The sequence below is a fragment of the Geotrypetes seraphini genome, chromosome 6, assembly GCF_902459505.1.
Source record: "Geotrypetes seraphini chromosome 6, aGeoSer1.1, whole genome shotgun sequence".
NCBI lineage: Eukaryota > Metazoa > Chordata > Amphibia > Gymnophiona > Dermophiidae > Geotrypetes > Geotrypetes seraphini.
The window spans coordinates 86,386,076-86,410,596 of record NC_047089.1 but is presented as its reverse complement, the minus strand read 5'-3'; the positions used below and the strand labels follow the sequence as shown (position 1 = coordinate 86,410,596).

The window sequence follows — 24,521 nt, the reverse complement described above, 5'->3', positions numbered from 1 at the left end:
TGATCTACTGAGCAAAAATACTGTTACACGAATTATTTTATTCCAGTGATTTGCAAACCTGTCTTGGGGTGAACCCCAGCTAGTCAGGTTTTCAAGATTATATACAGTACTACAAATTATATGATGTTAATTGAGGCTTGTGATCTACTGAGCAAAAATACTGTTACAATAATTATTTTATTCCAGTGATTCGCAACCGTGTCTTCGGGTGAATCCCAGCTAGTCAGGTTTTCAAGATATCCACAATGAATATTCATGAGATCAGTTTGCATACATTGTCTCCTTGGCATGCAAATCTATTGCATGAATATTCATTGTGGATATCCTGAAAACCTGACTGGTTGTGGTTCATCCCAGAACAGGTTCATGACTCACTATCTTATTCATTTGGATTTCCATGCTCAAATCACAAACTGCCCCAGTTAAGGTCATGATGCTGGGAACATTCATTAATTCATAGTTATCTCAAAGTCCTTGGAAGGGCAATGCAGACTTACAGTACTTGCATCCTGTACCTTATCCATGGGTAGAATTATTTGCTTACATCAGAATGGTTATTTGGATCTAATCTCATCTGCCACTGCCAGGGACCAACAGAAGACTACCTTTAAGGTAGGCAAGCTGAACAGGGGAGGGAGGCAGATGCCAAGTTATCAGAAGAGAGACGGGAGTGACCCGTAAGCAGAACTGGAGGGGCCACAAGTAGAATCTATAGCCAAGGTACTGATCTGGGGATGGGAGGGAGATTATCATTCCTTTACAGAAGGGAAGGGGATTGGTATCTACCTTTCTGTGGCCAGAGTCAAAAAGGTTTACACATTACATATGGGTATTTCTTTTCTACCCAGGGCAATGACAGGTTAAGTGACTTGCCCAAAGTCACAAGAAACTGTAGTGGGAAATAAATAAAAAATACAACCTTACTCATACGATTAATCACAATTTTTTTTTTTTTCAAAATCTTTATTATTTTAAAAACTTACAGTTAGTGTAACCATAAATACCATATTTTATATATCAATAACACACACTTAATCATTAATATCCATTACAGAATTAGTCCCCCCTCCCTCCTGAACAATCACAATGCAATCACATAAAATTTCTATTATGAACTCCAATATATCTAAATTTATTAATCCAATAGACCCCCATACTCCCCCCTCCCGGATGTGCATGGCATAGGGAAAAACATTAATTAAACATTACAGTATTTTGCTAATGGCTTCCAAATCTCCTGAAATTTCTTAAAATTCCTTTTCTGAATGGCTAATATTCTTTCCATTTTATACACGACACAATGAATTCCACCAAAAACTATAATTAAGCCTTGTCAAATTCTTCCAATTGCTTGTAATTTGTTGTATGGCAACTCCTGTCATTATTAATAAAAGTCTGTTATTTTTAGATGATATTTGACTTTTAGCTCTCATTGACATACCAAAAAGCACAGTATCATAGGATAATGCCACTGGATTTTCTAACAAGCAATTTATTTGGCCCTATATTGATTTCCAAAAAGCCAAAATAAATGGACAGTAGAACAATAAATGATCTAAAGTCCCTGCTTCGAGATGACAATGCCAACATTTATTAGACTTAGAACAATCCAACTTTTGTAACCGAACAGAAGTCCATAATGCTCTATGTAACAGAAAAAAACAAGTTTGTCTCATAGATGCTGACATTGTACATCTCATCCTCCAAGTCCAGATTTGTGGCCATTGAGATAAATAAAAAATACAACCTTACTCATACGATTAATCACAATTAAAAATTTTAATTGAAATGCAATTCTAAGCAAACAAATTCCCCTGGGGATATCTGTAAAAGTTGGCAATCTTGTGGTGAACAAACTTGTAACAACAAACAAAAAAAGATACTGTAGCAATAATGTACAAGATGACAAGTTCTTGATAAGTAGCATTCCTTAAAAACATTAAACAGTTTGTATCCTAGCATGGTCCAATTGTATGGAAAACCGAGACCCGACACGGTCCATGTTTTGAAAACACACTCCTTCCTCAGGGGTTCTAAAATGAAGTAAAACCCGCTCTCAAGAGAACCATAAGGATGACAACTGGAAATAACACAGTCGAGTGGACAGAGAAATGAAACTGGTGAGCTGCTCCGCAGTGCAGAGTAGAAAGCGAATAAATTAAAAAGAAAAACAATAGTACTACTGTTGTAACGCACCCTCCTAACATCTTCCCCCAGTCGGTTCTCCCCCCACAAGATAACCTTTGCCTGGCCTGATTGTGCCATAAGATTAGCTTTCCCGAGAAAGAATACCCATATGATCTGAAACCTCAAAGCCCCTCCTCTTAACTACTTGTTTACACATAGCCCTGTTCCCTTCTCAAAACCCCTCTCCTAACATCAAGAAGACCCTTCCTGATCCCTCAAGAACCCTCAGGACTTACCCAGGGGCCATCCTTGGTGGGCTAGTAGGATAGGACAGGAACGATCCCACTCCAACCCCCCATTGAGCTCCAGCAACAAAATGTATACTAATCCTAGTGATAGTCAGAAGCAGCGCCGTACTAAGGGTGGGGTGGGGGGTGCGGACCATCCCGGGTACCAGCCCTAGGGGGGTGCAGAGCCAGCCGGCCGGGTCCAGAACCTCCCACACTGCTCTAATCGGCACCTGCACCTCAGCGCGGCTGCCGTACTTTTTCCGAAGCAGAGTCGGCAGCCCTGCTGAAGTGCAGGAAGGTCCCGCGATGACTGCCATCTTCCGCTTCTACTCCGGAAGACGTAAGGGACGTCGGAGGGGGTGGACCGACAGCCACAGTCATCACAGGACCTTGCCGCAACTCCCTGCGTCTGCCAGACCACCCCCTCCGATGTCACTTACCTCTTCTGGAGCAGAGGCAGCAGAAGCAGTCATCGCGGGACCTTGCAGGTTTGGAAGGAGAGAGGAGCATAGAAGGGTGGTTGAGGGAGAGAAATGGGTCAGGGTGGTATGGAAGGGTGGTGGAAGGAGAGTAAGGGGGCAGATGCTGATGAAATTGGTTTGCAGGGAAAGAGGAGAGAGACAAAGGGAAAGGATACTGGATGGAATTGGGTTGGAGGGAAAGAAAGGGGGCAGATGCTCATGGAATTAGTGTACAGGGAAAGGGGAGATAGACATAAGGGGGAAGGATACTGGATGGAATTGGGTTGGAGAGAAAGAAAGGGGGCAGATGCTGATGAAAGTGGGGGAAAGGGAGAGGAGAGAGTGAAATGCCAGACCATGGGGGTGTGGAAGAGGGAAGGGAATAAGAGGAGAGGAGAGAGATGCCAGACCATTGGAGAAGGGAAGGGAAGAAAATGGATGCCTGACCAATGGGGGTGAAGGGAGAGATGGAAGGGGGAGGCATAAAGTTTCTGGAAGGAGAGTAGAAGGAGAGAAGATGCCATATAGAAGGGGCAGAGAGAGGATATAAAGTGGATGAAAGGAAGAGAGTGACACGAAGATGAGGAAAGTAGAAACCAGAGAAGACAAGGTAGAAAAAAAAATATTTATTTATTTTTTATTTTTATTTTTTTTGCTTTAGGGGAGATGCATTGCTGTTTCTGTGGTGTTGCATTGTATGCAGAATCCAGCTTCTTGGTGGTTCAATTTAACCTTTGTCTACGTATTTCTATTTTATCCCCCCTTTTACAAAACTGTAGAGCATTTCTTAGCACTGGCTGTGGTGGTAACAGCTCTGATGCTCAGAATTCTATGAGAGTCTGAGCAGTTACCACCATGGCTAAAAACCACACTACAGTTTTGTAAAAGGGGGAGGGGTTAGTTTGTGATTACATATTCCATACTAGGCGAAGATATTTTCTGTGTTCTGTGTGTTCAAAAGACACGGTTTTCTGTTATGATTGACTGTGCAGGATTGATCTGTACTAGTCTGGCTTGTTTAGTTTTACAATTGGTGTATTGATGTTGTACTGCTCACTGCAGTATGTAAGATGCTGCCTTTGCCTAGGTAAACTCTTGTGTGATGTGTTTATTGTTACTAAAAATCATGTTTTTTATACATATGGGGGGGGGGGTGTCAAAAAATGATGGGCCCTGGGTGTCACATAGGCTAGGTACACCACTGGTCAGAAGGTACTACCACTAGGGGTCAGCCACCCCACTTGCCCACTGGAGATAGTTCCTGGGTATATTCTGGGGGAGAGGGGTTCAAAGCTGTTGACATGAGTTGGGGGATGGTTGCCTTGCTAGGGGAATGGCTTTGAGAAGGGACTGGGCTACATGTAAATAGATGTAAATAAAATTGTGATTTTATTGTGTAGAATAGTGATACAGGCAATGAGAGGTTTTAGCTCCATTTCCTGTACATCAGCTTGCTTTCCAATTGCCATGCTTTTACCTATGATGAAGGTAACGTTACTCATCTGCATCAATTAATTTCTTATTTTAAGAGATGATGAGCTGGACAAACTCATTGAAATAAAAAGCACTGCAGGAAATCGTAACAGAGGGTGAGTTTACCACTTCAGATCTCTTTCTCTTTCGCTCTTCGCTCAGGTTCTTTCTTCCACTTGCTCACATGCTCTCATTGTACAGCCACATATAGGGCAATGACAGTCATTTCAATAATGGGCGGCAGGATCAAATGCCTCATAAAGCTATGTTGTGTCAATGCTCTGATTTGATCCTGAGCAGGTTCTCAAGACATTACCATCTGATTTATTGCATGCTTGCTTTGTACCATTGTCACAGTGCCATTGTTGCCTTCAATTTGTTGATACATCTAACTGCATGTGTTTATGTCCATGTACCACCCAGAGCCTTGGGGCTGGGCTGTGAGAAGGGGAAGTTCCCAAACCATGACTCCAAGCTCAGGAACATCCCCCTCATCGCTTGCACCCGGGGCGATCCACACCCCCCCTCCTGCCCTTAGGCCCCCTTTATTAGCCGTTTTATTGCACGTGTAGATTTAGTGCACGCTAAACGCTAACGCGTCCATAGACTTATAATGGGTGCATTATCGTTTAGCATGCATGTAGATTTAGCATGCACTAAAACGGCTAACGCACCTTGTGTAAGTTACACAAAGCTCTGCCTCCTCACCTATCCTTCACACTCATTAATTTGGTCCTTTAACTCTGAGAATTGGCACTTGAAGATAGCGCTACTTATCTTGCTCCTTCTCTTTTATTTCTAAAGGGGAGATGAGCTTGACAAGCTCATTGACATCAAAAGCACTGCAAGGAACAGAAGGTAAGTCTGCCATTCTGTTCTCCCTCACTTGCTGTCCCTGTTTTGTTTAATTGGTGATTTGATGATGGTTGTCTGTCATACAGCAACTGATGTTAATATAAATGGCAATAATTTCAGTGATGGATTACAATGTCTATATAAAGCTGTATTGGGCCATAGGATTTGTTTTGGGTTGGGCAGATTTGCAATCCATGATCATGAATGTGAAAGATTCAAGGAAGGATGAAAACTAGAGAATGACATGGGGAAAAAAATCTGTCCCCGTCACCGCCCCACCATCCTCTGCACCGCTCCGTCACCGCCGTTCCCTTCACCGCCCCCGTCACCGCCATCCCTTTCACTGCCCCGTCACCGCCACTGCCATCCCATTCACCGCCCCGTCACCGTCCCCGCAGCATCCATATAAGCCTTAGTACTCTAATATTTAGCTTATTCCGTTCTTATAAATCAAAGTTCCTGCTGCTGAACTAGAGAAAGAGATGTTCAGCTGGCAGGGCTTTGTTTATAAATTTTTATCAACACAACTAATATACCACCATAATGTTTCCGACAGAGGACAAGTATGCAATAAATGCATTTTGCTGTTTCAATGCCAGTGCTCAGCAGAACAACAGACAGCAATATGGACATTCACCTTATGGATTGGATGATATACATTTCAAATGTAGTACTTTTTAAAATATATAAAAATAGGCAAAATTAGTTGCTATTTTATCATTATATTTTCTTGCCATTGGTGCCACACATGATTTTAAAATGATAAACCAGTTCTGCTAAAGAGGGGAGAATACCCACAAAGAAACAGTATTTATGTATTACAGCCCCCACCCTCCCTCCACCTCACCTTATATTCTGAGTTTGCCGGCTTTCTATTTCCCGAGCTGCACGCATTCAAAAAGCCGTGCACGTGCGGCTGCACGAGTCAATCAAACTTCTCCTCTCCTGCAATTTCCTGTTTCCGGTTGCATCAGAGGAGAAGATTGATTGACTCGCGCAGCCGCACGTGCATGGCTTTTTGAACGTATGCGGCTCGGGAAAAAGGAAGCTGGCAAACTCAGAATATAAGGTGAGGTGGAGGGAGGGAGCTTGCTAAAGGCTACGGGCGGGCGGTGGCTGCGGGGACCGCGCGATCCTTGATGCCTCACTGCGGAGACAAGACCATTCACCGCTCCACGGGGCGGTGAATGGCCTTGTCCCTGTCCCCGCAGCGACTGCTATTTTTCTTTCCCCGTTTCGGCGGGATACCCGCGGCTAAATGCGGCTAGCCGCCTGTAACCGCCACCGTGTCATTCTCTAATGAAAACCTAAAGCCTAGGTGAGAAAATCTCCAGTAAAGGATCCTATCCCCAAATATAGGAATCACTTGGTTGCTCCTGCCAAGTTTCACCTGAAAGAAGGGTTAATGTACTTGATAGGGTGATTAAATAAATTATTTGAAGTATATACAAGAATATAAAACAAACCAACGAGACTAATGAGGAGCTCAGCCACCTGAGTCTGCTGACCCAGCTGGCATTCTGAAGACACCGAGGTTCAACATTAGCAAGTTTGCACAATTGCTGGCAAAAAAGTTTGCACTTTGATATATATATATATATATATATATATATTTTTTTTTATAATCTTTATTCATTTTCTTTTGTTACAACAAGTGTTTCATATAAACTTATTAGATACTTAAATATATACACTTGATATACATACTTATCATCTTCAAGTTTAACATTTTTTTTTAGAAAATTAATTTTATACAAATTTTATAATATTATGCAGTAAATCTAGATTTATATAATTTCTTTTGAATGTAGTATTCCCCCTCCCTCCCTCCCTCCCATTCAATCAATAATATTTAAAAACAACTTTATTGTAAATTCATTCAACATTGATATAGTGTGTAAATCAGAAATAAATTCCCATCTCATTCCCCTCTAATCAATTTTTATCTTGGGAAAAGTTAATCATTCATTACAAAATTCTGTTAATGGTCTCCATATCTTTTGAAATTTATTAATATATCCTTTTTGTGTTGCTATGGTAAGCTCCATTTTATATATGTGACAAACAGAATTCCACCAGAAAGTGTAATTTAATCTGTCATGATTTTTCCAATTCAATGTGATTTGTTGTATTGCTATTCCAGTTAAAATGAACAATAATTTGTTATTATTTGATGTTATTTGACTTTTTGTTCTCATTGTTGTTCCAAATAATATAGTATCATATGTCAAGGCTACTGGGTTTTCTAACATCCTATTAATTTGAGGCCAAATTGATTTCCAGAATGTTAAGATGAATGGACAAAAGAATAGAAGATGGTCTAATGTCCCAATTTCAACATGACAGTGCCAGCATCTATTAGATTTAGAGCTATCAATTCTATGTAAACGTGTAGGGGTCCATAAAGCTCTATGTAAAAGAAAAAACCAAGTTTGTCTCATAGATGCTGACACCGTACATTTTAACCTCCAAGACCAAAGTCGTGGCCATTGAGATGCACTAATTTGGTGCTTTATCTCAATGCTCCAAATGTCTCTAAGACCATTTTTTGGTTTTTTATTTATATATCCGGATATTAATTTATACCACTGTGCAGCTTCATGTCCTATTGAATTTATCTGGAAACACAAGAATTCCAAGCTGTGATAATTAGTAAGATTTTTCCATTCAGGGAACCCTTCCTGAATGGATTGCTTCAATTGCAACCATCTAAAATATTGTGTTTTATTAAGATCAAATTTATGTTGCAATTGTGAAAACTCCAGCATTTTACCATTTTTTATTATGTCGTCTAGAATACGAATACCTGCTATCATCCAGTTTTTCCAGATTATTTTGAAACCGCCTATTTTGATCTTGGGGTTTAACCAAATTGTTTGAGTTGTTGATTTACTAATTGGAATAGGAGTTAGATTACTTATATATCTTAAAGTTTTCCATGTATCCATGAATATTTTATGTTCTTTGTATAGCCTTGGCATTTTGATACTAACTACATGACTAAGACGTAATGGAAACATAAGTCTCCATTCTAGCCAAAACCAATCTGGGATATTTACAGTGGGCTCTGGGAGGATCCAATACATGCCTTGACGTAAAATATAGGCTTGATGATACCTATAAAAGTTGGGAAAATTTACCCCTCCCTCCGCAATTGGTCTTTGCAATGACACTAATGCAATTCTGGGGTTTTTTCCAAGCCAAATAAATTTTGTTAATATCTTATTTAATTTTTTATAAAAAGAATTTTGGAAGAAAACTGGTATCATTCCCATTTGGTAACAGACTATAGGCAATATCATCATTTTAACAGTTTGTATTCTTCCCCACCAAGATAAGTGTAAGGGGTTCCATTGCTCACACATCTCTGTCACTTTTTGTAATAAATTTTTTTCATTAATTTTCATTGTATCTTCCAAATTTTTTGTAATCCAAATTCCAAGGTATTTAATAGCATCTTCCTTCCAAACAAAAGAGAATGAATTAAATAAACTTTTTGTACAATGTATATTTAATGGAAGTATTTCTGATTTATTCCAGTTTATTTTATATCCTGAAAATTTTCCGAATTTTTCTATTAGTTCAAGTAGATATGGAATGGTAGTTTCCGGATTCCTCAAATATAATAGTAAATCGTCAGCATAAGCTGATATTTTGTATTCTTTATCTGAATGATTTATACCTTGTATCTCCTTTACTTGTTGGATTGCTAATATTAAGGGTTCTAAAACTATATCAAACAGTAAAGGAGACAAAGGACAACCTTGTCTAACTCCTCTTTGTAGATTAAATTTTTCTGAAAACATATTATTAATGTATAATCTAGCAGAAGGGGAGCTATATAATGTTTGTATCATTTGTGTGAATCCAGGACCTATACCAAACCATTCCATTGCTTGATACATAAATGTCCATTCTATTCTATCAAAAGCCTTTTCTGCATCTAAAGAAACAGCAAAAGTGGGCTCGTTCATTTTCTTTGTTAAGTATAACATATGGAATGCTAGTCTAGTGTTATGAGATGAATGTCTTTGAGCAACAAATCCTGTTTGAGACATACTTATAATATGTGGGAGAGCTTTAGCCAATCTTAACGCAAGGATTTTTGCTAATAATTTTCCATCTACATTTATTAAAGAAATTGGTCTATAGTTCGATACCAAAGTGGGATCTTTATTTGGCTTTGGCAAAACTATTGTTAATGATTCTGCCATAGTGCCATTTGTACAACCTTTATTAAGTTGATATTGAATAAGATTTAATAAATAGGGTAATAAAAAGTTTTGAAATGTTTTATAAAATTCAACTGTATAACCATCACCACCTGGAGCGGATCCAACTCTAAGGGATTTCAAAGCTGTTTCTAATTCTTTTAGTGATATTGGTTCTTCCATACTTCGTTTTATATGTTCAGGAACTTTTGGACCCTCTAATAATTTTAAGAATTCTAAACCTTCCTTTTCTTTATTTAAATAAGTCTCGGAAGAATAAAGAGATTTATAGAATTTTAGAAATTGTTTTAAGATTGGTTCAATTTGTGTAAGTGTTTCACCATTTTCATCTTTTATAGCAATTATTTTTGTTTTCTTTTTTTTCACTTTTAGATAATTTGCCAGTATTCTTCCCGACTTATTTGAGTTTCCATAATACAGTGCCTGCTGTGCAAATAAATCTTTTCTTATCATTTTTGATGATATTTCATTGTATTTACATTTGAGTTTTAACAGTTCTTGTTGTATAGAATATTCCCATTTTTCTATTAGTTTTAATTCTAAATTTTTAATTTCTTTTTCTAAATTAGAGTATTGTTTTTTATTTTGTTTGTTAAGATAAGCCGAATAAGAAATGATTTGTCCTCTTATTGATGCTTTAAATGCATCCCATAATATTTCTCTAGAGATTTCATCTTTATCATTCACTTGAAAAAAATCTTTCATTTTTATTTGAAAATTTTCACAAAATATTGGATCAGCAAGCAATGCATTATCAAACTTCCATATTGGTCTATTTGTATTTTGATCTGTGATCTTAATTTCAATCCATACCCCACCATGATCAGATAAAATAATTGGATCAATGGCAGCTTTTGTTACTTGATGTGCTAGGTGTTTTGATATAAAAATATAATCTATTCTTGAAAAGGAATTGTGAACATGAGAACAGAATGAAAATTCCCGTCCATTAAAATGAAGTATTCGCCAAATATCTATTAAATCACAAGTTTGTATTAAATTATCTAGTCCCATTGATTTCATATATCTACTTGGGTTTTTGTCCAATAGAGGATCCATAACAGCATTAAAATCCCCAGCTACTATTAGATTTGAAGTAGCCAGTGGCAATATCAATTGTTGAAGAGTTTTAAAAAATTCATTTTGGTTCGAATTAGGGGCGTATATATTAAACAACGTCATGGTAGTATTTCCCATATTCATTTCCACTATTATCCATCTTCCATTAATATCTGTTGCCTTTAATTTGAATGTAGCAGTACATTTTTTATTTACCAGAATAGCAACACCTGCTTTTTTCCTTGTAGCTGGTGAGAAAAAACAATGTTTGACCCAACCTCCTTGTAGTTTATTAGATTCAATATTTGAGAGGTGGGTCTCTTGTATAAAGCATAAATCCGCATTTTGCCTTTTTAAAAATAATAGAGCTTTTTTCCTTTTTATCATATGATTTAGACCATTAACATTTAAGGATATTATTTTAAGATCCATTTATGCATTTTTGATATATTTTCCTTAAAATTATATGAATTGTTTTTCTTAATTTTTTTCCCCAGTATTTAAAATATTTTAGAATATACACTTTTTCTTTTTTTCCCCATTCTCCATTATATTTCCCCCTTCCCTTCCCTCCCTTCCCTCCCCATTTTAATATGACCACTTGGATACGCATTTTGAGGTTAGGTGTATATAACTCCTACAAGCTATTAAAATATATAACTATATTTACTACCATTATTATTTATTTTATTTATTTATTTATTTTTTTTTTTTTTAATTATGTTTCTCCCTTTAAAGATGTTTTAATTTATTTTATTCTATTATAAATTCCCAATGTATAATTTATTTTTTTTTGAGTTTATTATTATGTTTTGGTTTGTATTGTATAATAAAGTAATTGTTTTCTAACAGTAAATTCTAAGTGGTGTCAAGAAATGTTTTCATTTTTAAATATTAAGTTTAAATTATATTCTTTCCCCTATCTTTAAGGAAATTATTACATATGACAACAATGTATACCACAAATTCAGTTAGATATGAATTAATTCAAAATGATGAATAATTGTAATTGAAATATTATAACTTATATTTTTAAGGCTTAGGTATATGTTTGAAGGCAGTCACAAAGGATGAACAGATTTCTCCTCAGTCCAACCTTCAGGAGATTATCTTTAACCTTTTCCCTTCAAAATAGTTATTAGTTACATTTTAGAATATCAAATCAAAGAGTAGGAAACTATTATATCCAGAAGAGCATTCCCTTTCTTTACAAAACCACTGCACAGTTTTCAGTGCAATCCGCGGTCATAACATCTCTGAATGTCTGTTACTGTCTTGGTCGTCGCCACAAATCGTATCTCGGTTCTGTAAAAAGGGCTTAACAAATAAATGACATTCCGGTAATATCAGGAATTATTCTCAGTTCTCATAAACCTCCTGTTTTATTTTGCGTCCCAAGCTGTTCATGTCCATTGCTATCTCAGTCTATTTTCAATCTGCATCCATTTCTTTTCTTTGTCTTTGATCCAATCCTTCGTTTGTCTCAAGTACGCTCATATCTTATCTCTCATCAGCATGACAAGACTGCATGTTGGATCCTTTTGACATGGATTCCTGTCATGTGTGTTTTGAAATGTATAGTAACCGGAAGTTTATTTATTAAAATTTTTCTTTTATCCAATACAAATTCGTTTTACTCAATATCCTACATTTGTCAAAGCAATTGGTGTCTTTTTTAATTTTGACGCCCCTAGCTTTCCTTATCCAATCAGTGACTTTCTTAATGTAAGGTCTTGAGTAAATATAAGTCCAATACTGCGCCATTCCACAATCTCATCTTTGGAATGTTTCCTGGCTCAGAGTTTTACATGTAAGTTTTTTGTATATATCTTTAAACATGAGCTTAAGAATTTTTTTTCAGTCTCGTTGTTTAGAATATTCCTGCAGTTTAATTCACAGTTCCATGTTCTTCTAATTCCTTTCAGTTGGAGTTGAAAGTTCTGTTTCTGTATCGAACTTTACACTTGTATTCTATATTTAATCTTTATGTTTTATTAATTTAAACATAATTATAAATATAAACACAAATATATTATTCGATAATAAGTTCTTGTTTAAGAGGACATTGGCTGTTCACATTGATCGAGGAAATCTTGAAGTTTTGTAGGATCTGAAAAATTTTGAGTCTTGTTAGCAATGGTAATTTTCATTACTGCTGGATACAGGAGGCCATATCTAGCCCCTAGAGCTCGCAGTTGGGGTCTCATGTCCAGGAATTGTTTTCTTCGTAGTGCAGTCTCTTTTGCAAAGTCAGGAACAATGTGGATTCTTGCATCCTGGCATTTAAGGTTTTTGTTTTCCTTTGCTAGCTGGCAGATTTCTACTGCTTGTTGGTGTCTCAAAAGTTTAAATATTAGAGTTCTTGGTCTTGATTGAAGGTTTTTATTCTGTGTTGGTATTCTGTGTGCTCTTTCTATTTCTAATGCAGATTTGAATTTTAAAGGTAGTATTTTAGGTAGAAATTGTTCCAGGAATGTTATAGGGTCATTTTTTTCTACCCCTTCCGGAATCCCGATGATCCTTAAATTATTCCTTCTTTCTCGATTTCGGCTGTCTTCCAAGTCTCTTTTAATTTCTTCAACTTCTTTCCATATTATTTTAGATTTTCTCATGTCTGTATTTAGTTGTTCTGTATTGTTTTCTAGGTCATTTATTTTATTTTCAACTATATCAACTCTTTTGGTGAGAATTGCAGCATCTTCAATTGCTTTTTTTAGTTTTTTATTGCTGTCTAATACTATTTCTTTAATTTGTCTCAACTCTTCCATGACGTCGGGGCTTTCATCCGATGGCAACGGAACTTTTGAGGGTGTGTTATTTGGCTCTGGTTTTGATCTTTTATTGCTGCTACCAATACCGGAACCACTTGCTTCTGAATCACATTTGTTTTGTTTTTTAGATGTCATCTTCTGTTATTCTTCTCTTCTCTTTATCTCAGCTTATCTTCACTGTCTCTTGGTATCAGTTTCAATATTCAATATTCAATATTTCAATATTATGTTGCTTGTCTTTTTTGTTTTGAGTATTCAATTTATGATGAGTGATTTTCTTTCAGGATTTGTTTCTATATTTTAAAATTTTTTCTTTTTTCAGTCTTTTTTCTTTTTTTCTTCTTTTCTCCTTTCTTGATTATCTGTCCCAATCTTATATTAGAACAGGCTCAAAACTTTTATTTCAATATTTTTAGAGCAACTGTCAGTTATTTGTCTCAAGTTCTATTGCTGTGAGTAAGCCTTATCTCAGCCTCTATGAAGGCAATAACATTCAATAATAGCAGCCTTTCTTTTCCTTAAATTTTTTAGATACTGCTGGTCAATCTTTTTACAGATTTATTTTGTTAAATCCGTTAGTCACTTTTTATTGTTGACACTTTGCATCAGCGCTGAAAAAAAAATCAATAATCCTCTTTTTTTTTTTTTTCCTTGCTCTCCTCTTATAAGCCCAATCGCAGCCCTTACTGAGGAGAGCAGTATTCCTTCCAGTATATTTGAAGTATATGTATAAGTATATGTTTTTTTTTTGTTTCCAGCGCCTCTCAATTACTTCGATATTATTTTTTTTTTTTCAGGTTAAAAACCGTTGGTCTTTTATTCTGTCATCTTTCTCACAGCCCAAGCGCTGAAGAGAAAGAAAAAGCCAACAATCTTTTATATCGGAATCTTTTTCAATTTCAGAAGAGGAGAGGAGATTGATATTATATTGTATTTATGTTTATATTAGTCATTCACAATTTTTGAAATTGGCAGCAAGGAAATAGTTTAAAAAAAAAAACCGTTGCCAAGTAGGTTTTACAGCAAACCTTACTTCATCTCCGGCAGAGGAGAGCTATTTCAAAACAGCTTATCTCCACAGGACGACAGGCACCAACCTCCTCATTTATTATTTATAAAGAATAAATTTTCATCCTTGTTGTTAGATAGCTCACCAGCAGTTTCAAACTCCGTCGATCTCCTGCTTTTTACACCTCTCTTCTCAGGATGTAAAAAACGGCACTTTCACTTTTAATTTTTCGTCTTCAAACGTCTCTCCGTCTCAGTTGAGGATGCGGATTTCAATTTATTACACCATCAAGATCATGGGAAATTATTTTTTTTGTAGTAAATTTCGTAAAATAAGCTTGTTTGTACGGAGCTTCTCCTTCACCCGACCGTCAGCATTCGCGTCCAAGCCACGCCCCCTATATATATATATATATATATATATATATATATAAAATAACTTTTTGTATGATAAATTCAAATTTTGAGAACTTTAAGCAGTGGCATCATTCGAATAACGTTGCTGAAAATCAAGTGATTGGCCCAATTTAGTGGTACTTATCCTGGTAGCAGCATCTGCTACCCTACCCAAATGCATAGCTTTGAATATCATGCAATTATATAAGCAGCTGTATGAATGTGTAAACTGAAGAACCATGGGGTGGAAGGAGATGTACATAGATGGATCAGAAGCTGGTTGGCGGGTAGGAGACAGAGGGTGGGAGTGAAGGGCCACTACTCGGACTGGAGGAAGGTCACGAGTGGGGTCCCGCAGGGCTCAGTACTAGGGCCGCTGCTATTTAATGTATTCATAAATGATCTGGAAACAGGGACGAAGTGTGAGATAATAAAATTTGCAGATGACACTAAACTATTTAGTAGAGCTCGGACTAAAGAAGACTGTGTAAAACTGCAAAGGGACTTGAACAAACTAGGGGAATGGGCAACGAGATGGCAGATGAAGTTCAATGTTGAGAAATGTAAAGTATTACATGTAGGGAACAGAAACCCGAGGTACAACTATACGATGGGAGGGATGTTTTTAAATGAGAGTACCCAAGAAAGGGACCTGGGGGTGATGGTGGACTTGACAATGAAGCCATCGGCACAGTGCGCAGCGGCTGCTAAGAAGGCAAATAGAATGCTAGGCATCATCAAAAAGGGTATTACAACCAGAACGAAAGAAGTTATCTTGCCATTGTATCGAGCAATGGTGCGTCCGCATCTGGAGTACTGCGTCCAATATTGGTCGCCGTACCTTAAGAAGGATATGGCGATACTCGAGAGGGTTCAGAGGAGAGCAACACGTCTGATAAAAGGGATGGAAAACCTTTCATACGCTGAGAGATTGGAAAAACTGGGACTTTTTTCCCTGGAGAAGAGAAGACTTAGAGGGGATATGATAGAGACTTACAAGATCATGAAGGGCATAGAGAGAGTAGAGAGGGACAGATTCTTCACACTTTCAAAAAATAAAAGAACAAGAGGGCATTCAGAAAAGTTGAAAGGGGACAGATTCAGAACGAATGCTAGGAAGTTCTTCTTTACCCAGCGTGTGGTGGACACCTGGAATGTACTTCCAGAGGGCGTGATAGGGCAGAGTACGGTACTGGGGTTCAAGAGGGAATTGGACAACTTTCTGCTGGAAAAGGGAATAGAGGGGTATAGATAGAGGATTACTGCACAGGTCCTGGACCTGTTGGGCCGCCGCGTGAGCGGACTGCTGGGCACGATGGACCTCAGGTCTGACCCAGTAGAGGCATTTCTTATGTTCTTATGTTCTTAGTGTGGTACACATTCAAGTTTCTTATACAATTATCCCCCAAATATTCAATTTTAATGTCCATGCTATTTTCTTTTGTATAATAATTTGATACCAGTTTGCAGAGCCTTCCTGTAACTGACCTTATAATATTTACAGTGCCAAGAAAAGAAGAGAAATATTCAGATACTTATTGTGATGATGCAAAGGTTAATTATGTCTGTGCATTATGTGTGTGTTGATTTACTACCAACACTTTCAAGTTTTTTAATTTTATACTCTGTGGTAAGGAGAGTTTCTGGAATTACTGAGCAGTGCTTTCCCCATAGCTTTATGTATTTAAAAATATTTCTAGCCTGCCTATAAAATATTTAAGCAAGTTGCAGTAAAACATGAACCAAATGAAAAAAATGAACCAAATCACGATAAACATAAAAATATCCTGCCAGAAACAAACGTGTTTAAAAAGTATGCTCACTCTCTGACCTACTGGCCTGCCTAATAAGACTGTATAAACACCTAGGGCTCTTTTTACTAAGGTGTGCTAGTGTTTTTAGCGCACATACAAGATTAGCGTGTGCTAGCCGAAAAATTACCGCCTGCTTAAAAGGAGGCGGTAGCGGCTAGCACGCATGGCAGTTTAGCACGTGCTATTCCGTGCGTTAAGGCCCTAATGCACCTTTGTAAAAGGAGTTCCTAGTAAAGAGCTCAGATGAGCACAGGAGCAATTAACTTCAGAAAGCTGCTTCCATATCTAAATGGGATAGTATTGCATGGTTTTTTCCCCATGTACAATATTTTGAAATTGCTGGTCCCACTGCTCATGGAAGAACATACACATGCAGTCCACCAGCTTTACAAGAGGCTCTAATTAGACAGAGCTTCTTGTAAAATACCATAAAAATTCTTCGTGTCTTGACTCAGATGTGTGAATTCACTTCTCGATATACTTTCTAAAATCTTCTCTTTATGTTCAAAAACAAGCATTACTTTTGTTGGCAGATCCTGTAGATCCTAGCTAGAGTAATTGACAATTTAAGGTAACATTGTTCACCTAAACAAATTTCACTGAATTTGTTTTTTTACAGAGATGGGGGCCTTGATAATCTCATTGATGTAAAAAGTCCTACAGGGAACCGTGGTAAAATGTAAGTATTCCAGTGTGGCCATTTCTCTCAATGAAGGAGAGTAAATAGGGGAGTGCCACAGGGGACCAGTGCTATTTAACTTATTTATAAATGATCTGGAAATTAGAACAATGAGTGAGGTGATTAAATTTGCAGATGACACTAAGGGCTCATTTTATCAAGCTGCGCTAGTGGGGTTAGCGCGTCAGACATTTCATCACGCGCTAACCCCAGCGGCCGTCTGAAAAACTAACGCCTGCTCAATGCAGGCGTTAGCGGCTAGCGTGGCAGGCAGTTTAACGTGCGGTATTACACATGTTAAACCCCTACCGCAGCTTGATAAAAGGATCCCTAAATTATTCAAAGTTGCTAAAACACATGCAGACTGTGAAAAATTGCAGGCAGACCATAGGAAATTTGAAGACTTGGCATCCAAATGGCAAATGAAATTTAATGTGGACAAATGCAAAGTGACATACATTGGGAAGAATAACTCAAATCATAGTTACCAGGTCCACCTCGGGGGTCAGCGCCCAAGAAAAAGATCTGGGTGTCATTTTAGACAATACACTGAAACTTTACACCCAAATGTGCAGCAGCAGCCAAAAAAGCAAACAAGACTATTAATGTTATAATGCCTCTGTATTGCTCCATGGTGCGACCTCACCTTGAGTATCTCATTCAATTCTAGTCACCTTATCTTACAAAAAGAGCGGAACTAGAAAAGGTTCAAAGAAGAGTGACTAAGATAGAAACATAGAAACATGATGGCAGATAAAGGCCAAATGGCCCATCCAGTCTGCCCATCTACATTAACCAATATCTCTTCTTCTCTCTAAGAGATCCCACGTGACTATCCCAGGCTTTCTTGAAATCAGACACAGTCTCTGTCTCCACCACCTCTACAGGGAGACTGTTCCATACATCAACCACCCTTTCTGTAAAAAAGTATTTCCTTAGATTACTCTTGAGTCTCTTAACTTCATAAATGGGATGGAACCCCTGTTGTATGAGAAAAAACGAAAGAGGTTAGGACACTTCAGCTTTCAAAAGAGATGGCTGAGGGGTGATATGATTGCTTTGTTATAAGAATATTGATAGGTTTTAGCTGCATGGTGTCTTTATAATGCATATCAGTTTATTGGCCTCTGTCTCTATCTGCTGGTTGACTGGCATAACCCATCTATTCTGGATTGGTCTGATTGGACTCAAGGAAAGAAAATTAGCAGATAAGGCCAAATATTCCTTATAAAAACATAGTCAATGGTGCATGAATATGTGATCAGTATGGACAGAAATAAAAAGTGAGAATTCACTATGAAGCTGCTTAGCTAGCTTTGTATAAATTATAGATATTTCATTTAGAAGTCTTGGCCCTCATTTTAAAGCATCCCCAAATGTAAATAGTATCTTTTATACTTGTAGATTGGCATATATGTGTAAAGGCAATTTTAATAATTGGGCTATATACTGTTGAGCAAGTCTACTATGTCTGCCTAGCAAGGGACTGTGATTAAGAGCATGGAGAAGGAGTCACTAGGATGGGTCAAATATACCAACATGTAGTGCCCATTTTAGAAGGGAATAGACATGGACATGAAAAAATATCCACATCGGCATTTATACTTGTCCTGTAGCACAAATAAGTGCCTGCTGGAAGGGAATGTGCAAAAGCCAAGGTATTCCCCCCTTCATTCCAAGCCTTTCCACTCATTTGATTTCATTGAGCAGTATTTCCAGTGGCAAAGACTCCTACACTTCACCTGTGGCAGGTTCAGAAATGGTGAATGGCCACATTACGAACAGAGTGTGGTTGTGCATGCTGTACTTTAGAGATAACTTTGGTAGGGACAGTTGGCCCTTATGTCAGCTGGAAGCAGAGGTAAGCAGCAAGAATCTTAAAATCTACAAGTTCTGAGTTGCATACAAATCTGACTTAAGAACCGCTTTAAAAATGTAACTCGTTATTAACCCATGGACTGCCTGTACTCATCTAATTCCTCCCTCAACATGACTAACATTCTGTTCCCTACAAAACATGTCCACCCGTTCAGATCCCTCTGAAATATTCATACCCAATTTGCCCCCACACACACATCCAGACCTCTTCCGATTCCCCTGAAGCAAGGACTCCCACCCTCCACTCAGTTCTACCTCTCGCTTTTACAGGGGGGTCCCTTGTGTCTAGTGGGGAAGAGGAGTGAGCCTCAGTCACTTCTTCTCTATCACCGTCCTGAAGGGCCAGCTTCAAAATTGTGCTTGCAACCTTTAGTGATAGCCTTGCAGTACTGCCATGCTCTTCTTACACAATAGACATCAGGACCTCTAGTAAGAGCTGGGATTAATAGATGGGGAGTGGGGCCCTTATCTAGAGGGGGATCGGAAAGGGTCTGGATGTTAGGGAGGATCATAAGGGGTGGAGGTGTTGAGGAGGATCAGAAAGGTGGACATGTTGGAAAGAGGGATCAGAAGGTGGGTTTTTCTATTGAGGGTGAGTGATGGAGGGTGAAGGCATGGCTAGTGTTGGAAGTAGCATTTTCAAGAAGGTACTCCCCCATATTTAAATGGGTAGTACTGTATGCTTTTTTTCCCCAAATACAGTTCTCCTCCTACTTTACAAGAGGCTCTTTGTTTGGCAGAGTCTTTTGTAAAATACTATGGGAATTCTTCATGTATTGACCTGGATGTGTGAAGTGTGATGTCCCCTTTCAGCGTTTTAGAAATAATAAATAGTAGTAGTACTAATGTACTTTCTAAAATCTTCCTTTTCATCTTCTTTTTTTTTTTTTTTAATTCTTTATACAATAAGTGTAACAGCATATCTAACATTTTAAACTCAGATACAACACTTAATATTCTGTTAAAATCCACATCAGAATTTATCCCCCCCTCCCCCTAATCAATAACATTCTTTAAATTCAAGAAAACCTACCATAACCCCCATTCCTATATACCTTAATTTAAATAATCAAACCAAAATACCCTTCCCCCCTCCCCCACCTTGGACATGCATATTTAAGGGGAAAAATAATATTCAATCATTACAATATTTTGTTAATGGCTCCCAAATATCCTGAAATTTTCTAAAATTCCCTTGCTGTGTGGCTATTGTCCTTTCCATTTTATAAATGCAACATTAAGAATTCCACCAGAAACTGCAATTCAGTCTCTCCCAGTTCTTCATCTTCTAAAACAAGGATTACTTTTGTTTCATATAGGTCTTAGAGTAATTGACATTTGTGGATAACACTTTTCACATACCCTGATTTCTTTTTTTTTTTTTTTTTAATAGAGATGGGGGCCTTGATAATCTTATTGATGTAAAGATCCCTACAGGGAACCGTGGCAAAATGTAAGTTTACCAGTGCGCATTGATTTCTCTTTCCTGCTTGCTGGTTTGAAAGTGATCATGGTTCTCCAGTTTCCCTCTTCATGTACTTTCTAAAATCTTCCCTTTTTCTTCAGAAACAAGCATTGCTTTTGGCTCATGTAGATCCCAGCTACAGTGGCGTACCAAAGGTGGGGTGGGGGTGGTCTGCCCCTTTTACAGGGAGTTCGGGGGTGCTGGAGAGGTCATGGGTCTGTGATCTGCTTGTGTGCAGCCGCCAGCTCTGCCAGCCACCTCTCCCTTTGAATTCAACTTCCTGTTATGGGATGGGGGACCAGCAGAGCCAATGGCCACACGCAGGTAGCCTTCAACCCCATGACCTGGAAGAGGAGGGTACTCTGGCCAGAGGAGGGGGTGCTTCTCCCTGGATTCTCACCCTGCCAGGTATTCCAGTGCCTAGCTAGAATAATTGACAATTGAAGATAACTTTGTTCACCTATCCTGATTTTACTGATTTTTTTAATTTTTTATTTTATAGAGCTGGTGGCCTTGATAATCTCATTGATGTAAAAAGCCCTACAGGGAACCGTGGTAAAACGTAAGTCTTCCAGAGTAATTTGATTTCTCTTTGCTGCTTGCTGGTTTGAAAGTGGTTTTAATTCTTACATGTGGATCGGGGGGGGGGGGGGGGTTGGCTTTCTATTAATAATATATATGAATGATAAGATATTATATTCATGTGGTATATTTTTTGTTGTATATGGAAGTGGGAGGGGGTGGGGGATATATCTTTTTGTTATATGATATGGTAGATTTTCAAATGATATTGTATTCTAATTGTCTGATATTTACTGTACACTTGTTGTGAATTATAAAATGAATAAAGAATTAAAAAGAAAAAAAAAGAAAGTGGTTGTGGGTCTCCAGTTCCCTTCTCCATGTACTTTCTAAAATCTTCCCTTTATCTTCAAAAATAAGCATTATTTTTGTCCCATGTAGATCCTAACTAGAGTAATGGACAATTGAAGATAGCATTATATTTATTTATTGAGATGTATTAACCACCTTTATGAAAAGATTCACCCAAGGCAGTATACAGCAGGTGTAATTCAACATAAAATTTACAATTTTGTGAACAACATAACAGTAGTAAAAAGACCAAATATAAACATAAATACAATGAATAAGGTAAAGTCAAATTCAGTAAACTGAAACTTATTAATAGGACTACCATGAAACCATTTCAAAAATATACTTAACAGCACTGAAATTCAAATAAGAGAGTTTTATTGTTGAAATTCTATTTTACAAATATTTGTATTTTATACTGTACACTTCTCCCTCGGTATTCGCGGGGGTTAGGGGCAGAGCCGGAATCACGAATAACTTGGTGCCGGCTCTGACCCACCCCCGGACCTTACCTGGTGTCTCCGCCTCCAATCGCCTCCTTCCATTTGCAGGGGCCAGTGCGGGTGTTTCGGTCTCCTCTTTCCCCACTTCGGTGTTGGGCCAGGCAGAGTGAAGATTGTTCCTCTCTGGGCTGGGCAGCCTGTGCCGGCCTTACCTGATGGTTTAGCAGGCTTTCAGGGCAGGACGCTCAAACCCCGTGCAGATCGCCAATAGGAAATGGCTGCCGTGAGCGCCCATAGTCTGTCAAGACTACAATGGGAGTTCATGGCAGCCATTTCCTATTGGCGATCTGCGTAGGAAGATTGCTCCTGCCCCAAAAGTCCTCTAGACCACCAGGTAAGGCCAGGATGCTGGTGGGAAGGTGGGAGGGAGGCGGGGAAGGCCCAAAACAAAGCTTTCCCCCCCCCTAAAAAAAAAAATCACGAATAACTGAATCCGCGGATGCTGAAACCGCGGATTCGGAGGAGGAAGTGTATTATTGTATTTCGCTGATTGTCCAGCTCTTTTTAGTGTAAACTGCCTAGAACTTTTGGTTATGTCGATATAAAAGAATAAAGTTATTATTATTATACTAAAAGGTTGACATAATACTTAAGAACTTCTAATAAGCACAAATCAAAATATTCAAATAACATAGATATGATGCTAATGTTTTTCTATAATATAGTTTATCCTGTCAAATGCAGATATTTGATAGGGACAAAATGGATGGTACAGTGTGCGTTGGGATAAACAGATGGGTGGCTAAACTCAAGGCAAGTTTTTTATGCAGTTAAACAAGGTATAAGGAACTGATTTAGTTAGTGTGTATGGCAAGCTAGTCCTGGTGCAGAATGAGCATATAGTCAATCACCCGATGTATTAAAGGTTTGGGTGAAGAGCCAGGCTTTCACATGCTTTCTGAAGTAGAGGTAGTCTGGAGTTAGATGTAGTCTCTGTGGGAGTAAATTCCAGAGTATGGTGGCTACTTCTGAGAAGGCTCGCTGATCACCTACCCCGATTTCACTGATTTTTTTTTTTTTTTAATAGAGATGGGGGTCTTGATAATCTCATTGATGTAAAAAGCCCTACAGGGAACCGTGGTAAAACGTAAGTCTTCCAACTTAATTTCATTTCTCATTGCTGCTTGTTGGTTTGAAGATACCTGTGGTTCCTTAGTTACTGATTTCGTACAAATGACAGTCATTTTAGTGATAGATTGATAATGTTCTCTTGTATCCTAGATCTCATTTGGTATTGATACTTACCATTTGATTATGTACATGTTTATGCCATACTGCAGGGTCAGCATTAGGAGGAGGCAAACAGGGAAACCACAGCTCCAGGGGGCCTCGAGGTCTGGGCAACCTTTTTCCTTCTCCCCACCACGGTCCATCTCCCTCCCTTCCCTTCTCATTCTTCTTTATAAATTAATCTCCCTTTTCAGAGGGGCATTGGTGCGGCAGCTGCAGAGAGCTTAAAAGAATGGCTGCCACGAAGCTTTCCCTCTGCTGCGATCCGCCCCCCCCTCTAATGCTATTTCCTGATTCCTGGGCAGATCACAGCAGAGGGCAGCTGCTGCACAGAGGCTCCTTTGAACAGGGAAAACGATTGTTAAAGAGGATGGGAAGGTGAGGAGAAGGGAGGGAGATGGACCTTGGTAGGAAGAAGGGGAAGAGATGCTTACCTCTAGAGCTCTTTTATGTCAGCACAGTGGTGGAGGTGGGGAGGAATGAGAGAGAAAGGGAAACGCTTGGCCAGAGGTGGGGGTAGAGGACTAGAGAAAGAAATTATGGGCCCAGAAACAAAGGGGAAGGAAAGGGAGGGGGGAGAGATAGGTATATAGATGGTGGATAATGGGATGGAGCAATGGAAGAGAATGGCAGAGATGTTAGACCCAGGGAGGCAGGCCTGGGGAGAAGATACTGGTGGAAGTACAGTCTGAAAAAGAGAGAAATATGTTAGAGCAGGGGATGAGAAGGGAGAAAGAAGAAGAAATGTTGGACCTGCAAGTGAGAGGAAGGAAGGAATAAATGCTAGATCATGGGGCGAGAGGAGGTAAGAACATGAGGAAAGAGAGTAGGAATAATGTTGGATCATTAGGGGTGCAGAGAGGAGGATGTGAGATGATGGACTGTGGGGAAAAGGGTCAGGAGGGAAGAGAGATGGGATAGGAAGATGGTGGAGAAAAATGAACAAGGAGATAATAATAATAATAATAATAATAATAACTTTATTCTTATATACCGCCAACAATCTTGCGACTTCTAGGCGGTTTACAATAAAAGAAACTGTAAATACAATCAAGTGAAACTTTACAAACAGCTAATTAAAGAGTATAGCAGTATATATTTCGTACAACGAATTAGAGAATATAGCAGTGTACATCTGATAACATTAATAATGTTAACGTCAGTTTGTGTGTTGCAAGGCCAGGAAGTGCCAAGTTGTTTACACAGAAGTAGAAATATTCCGTAAGTTCATAGAGTGTTCATATTTAGCGAATAGGGGTTGGGGTTAGCAGTTTGCACGTTCAGGTATGTGGTGATGTTACGAGGGGGGTTGATGTTCCGGTTCGTTACCTAGGTATTTCAAGAATAGGTAAGTTTTTAGGTGTTTCCTGAATTCTTCATAGTTGTTTGTGTGCATAATTAATTTTT

The 24,521-nt window shown here is 38.4% G+C and overlaps 1 protein-coding gene across 6 annotated transcripts in view; it reads left to right on the top strand.

Moving 5' to 3' along the window:
• SCEL (sciellin) overlaps positions 1 to 24,521 on the top strand; it is a 314,001-nt gene that overhangs the window by 192,468 nt on the left and 97,012 nt on the right. For 5 of the 6 annotated variants that reach the window (XM_033948696.1, XM_033948691.1, XM_033948695.1 and 2 more), the window contains exons 20-25: positions 4,408 to 4,467; positions 5,156 to 5,209; positions 17,106 to 17,165; positions 20,437 to 20,496; positions 21,011 to 21,070; positions 22,912 to 22,971. In XM_033948696.1, the coding sequence (XP_033804587.1) occupies positions 4,408 to 4,467; positions 5,156 to 5,209; positions 17,106 to 17,165; positions 20,437 to 20,496; positions 21,011 to 21,070; positions 22,912 to 22,971 (354 nt within the window). The remainder of the gene's footprint in view (positions 1 to 4,407; positions 4,468 to 5,155; positions 5,210 to 17,105; positions 17,166 to 20,436; positions 20,497 to 21,010; positions 21,071 to 22,911; positions 22,972 to 24,521) is intronic. The other variant, XM_033948694.1, reaches the window with a different exon arrangement.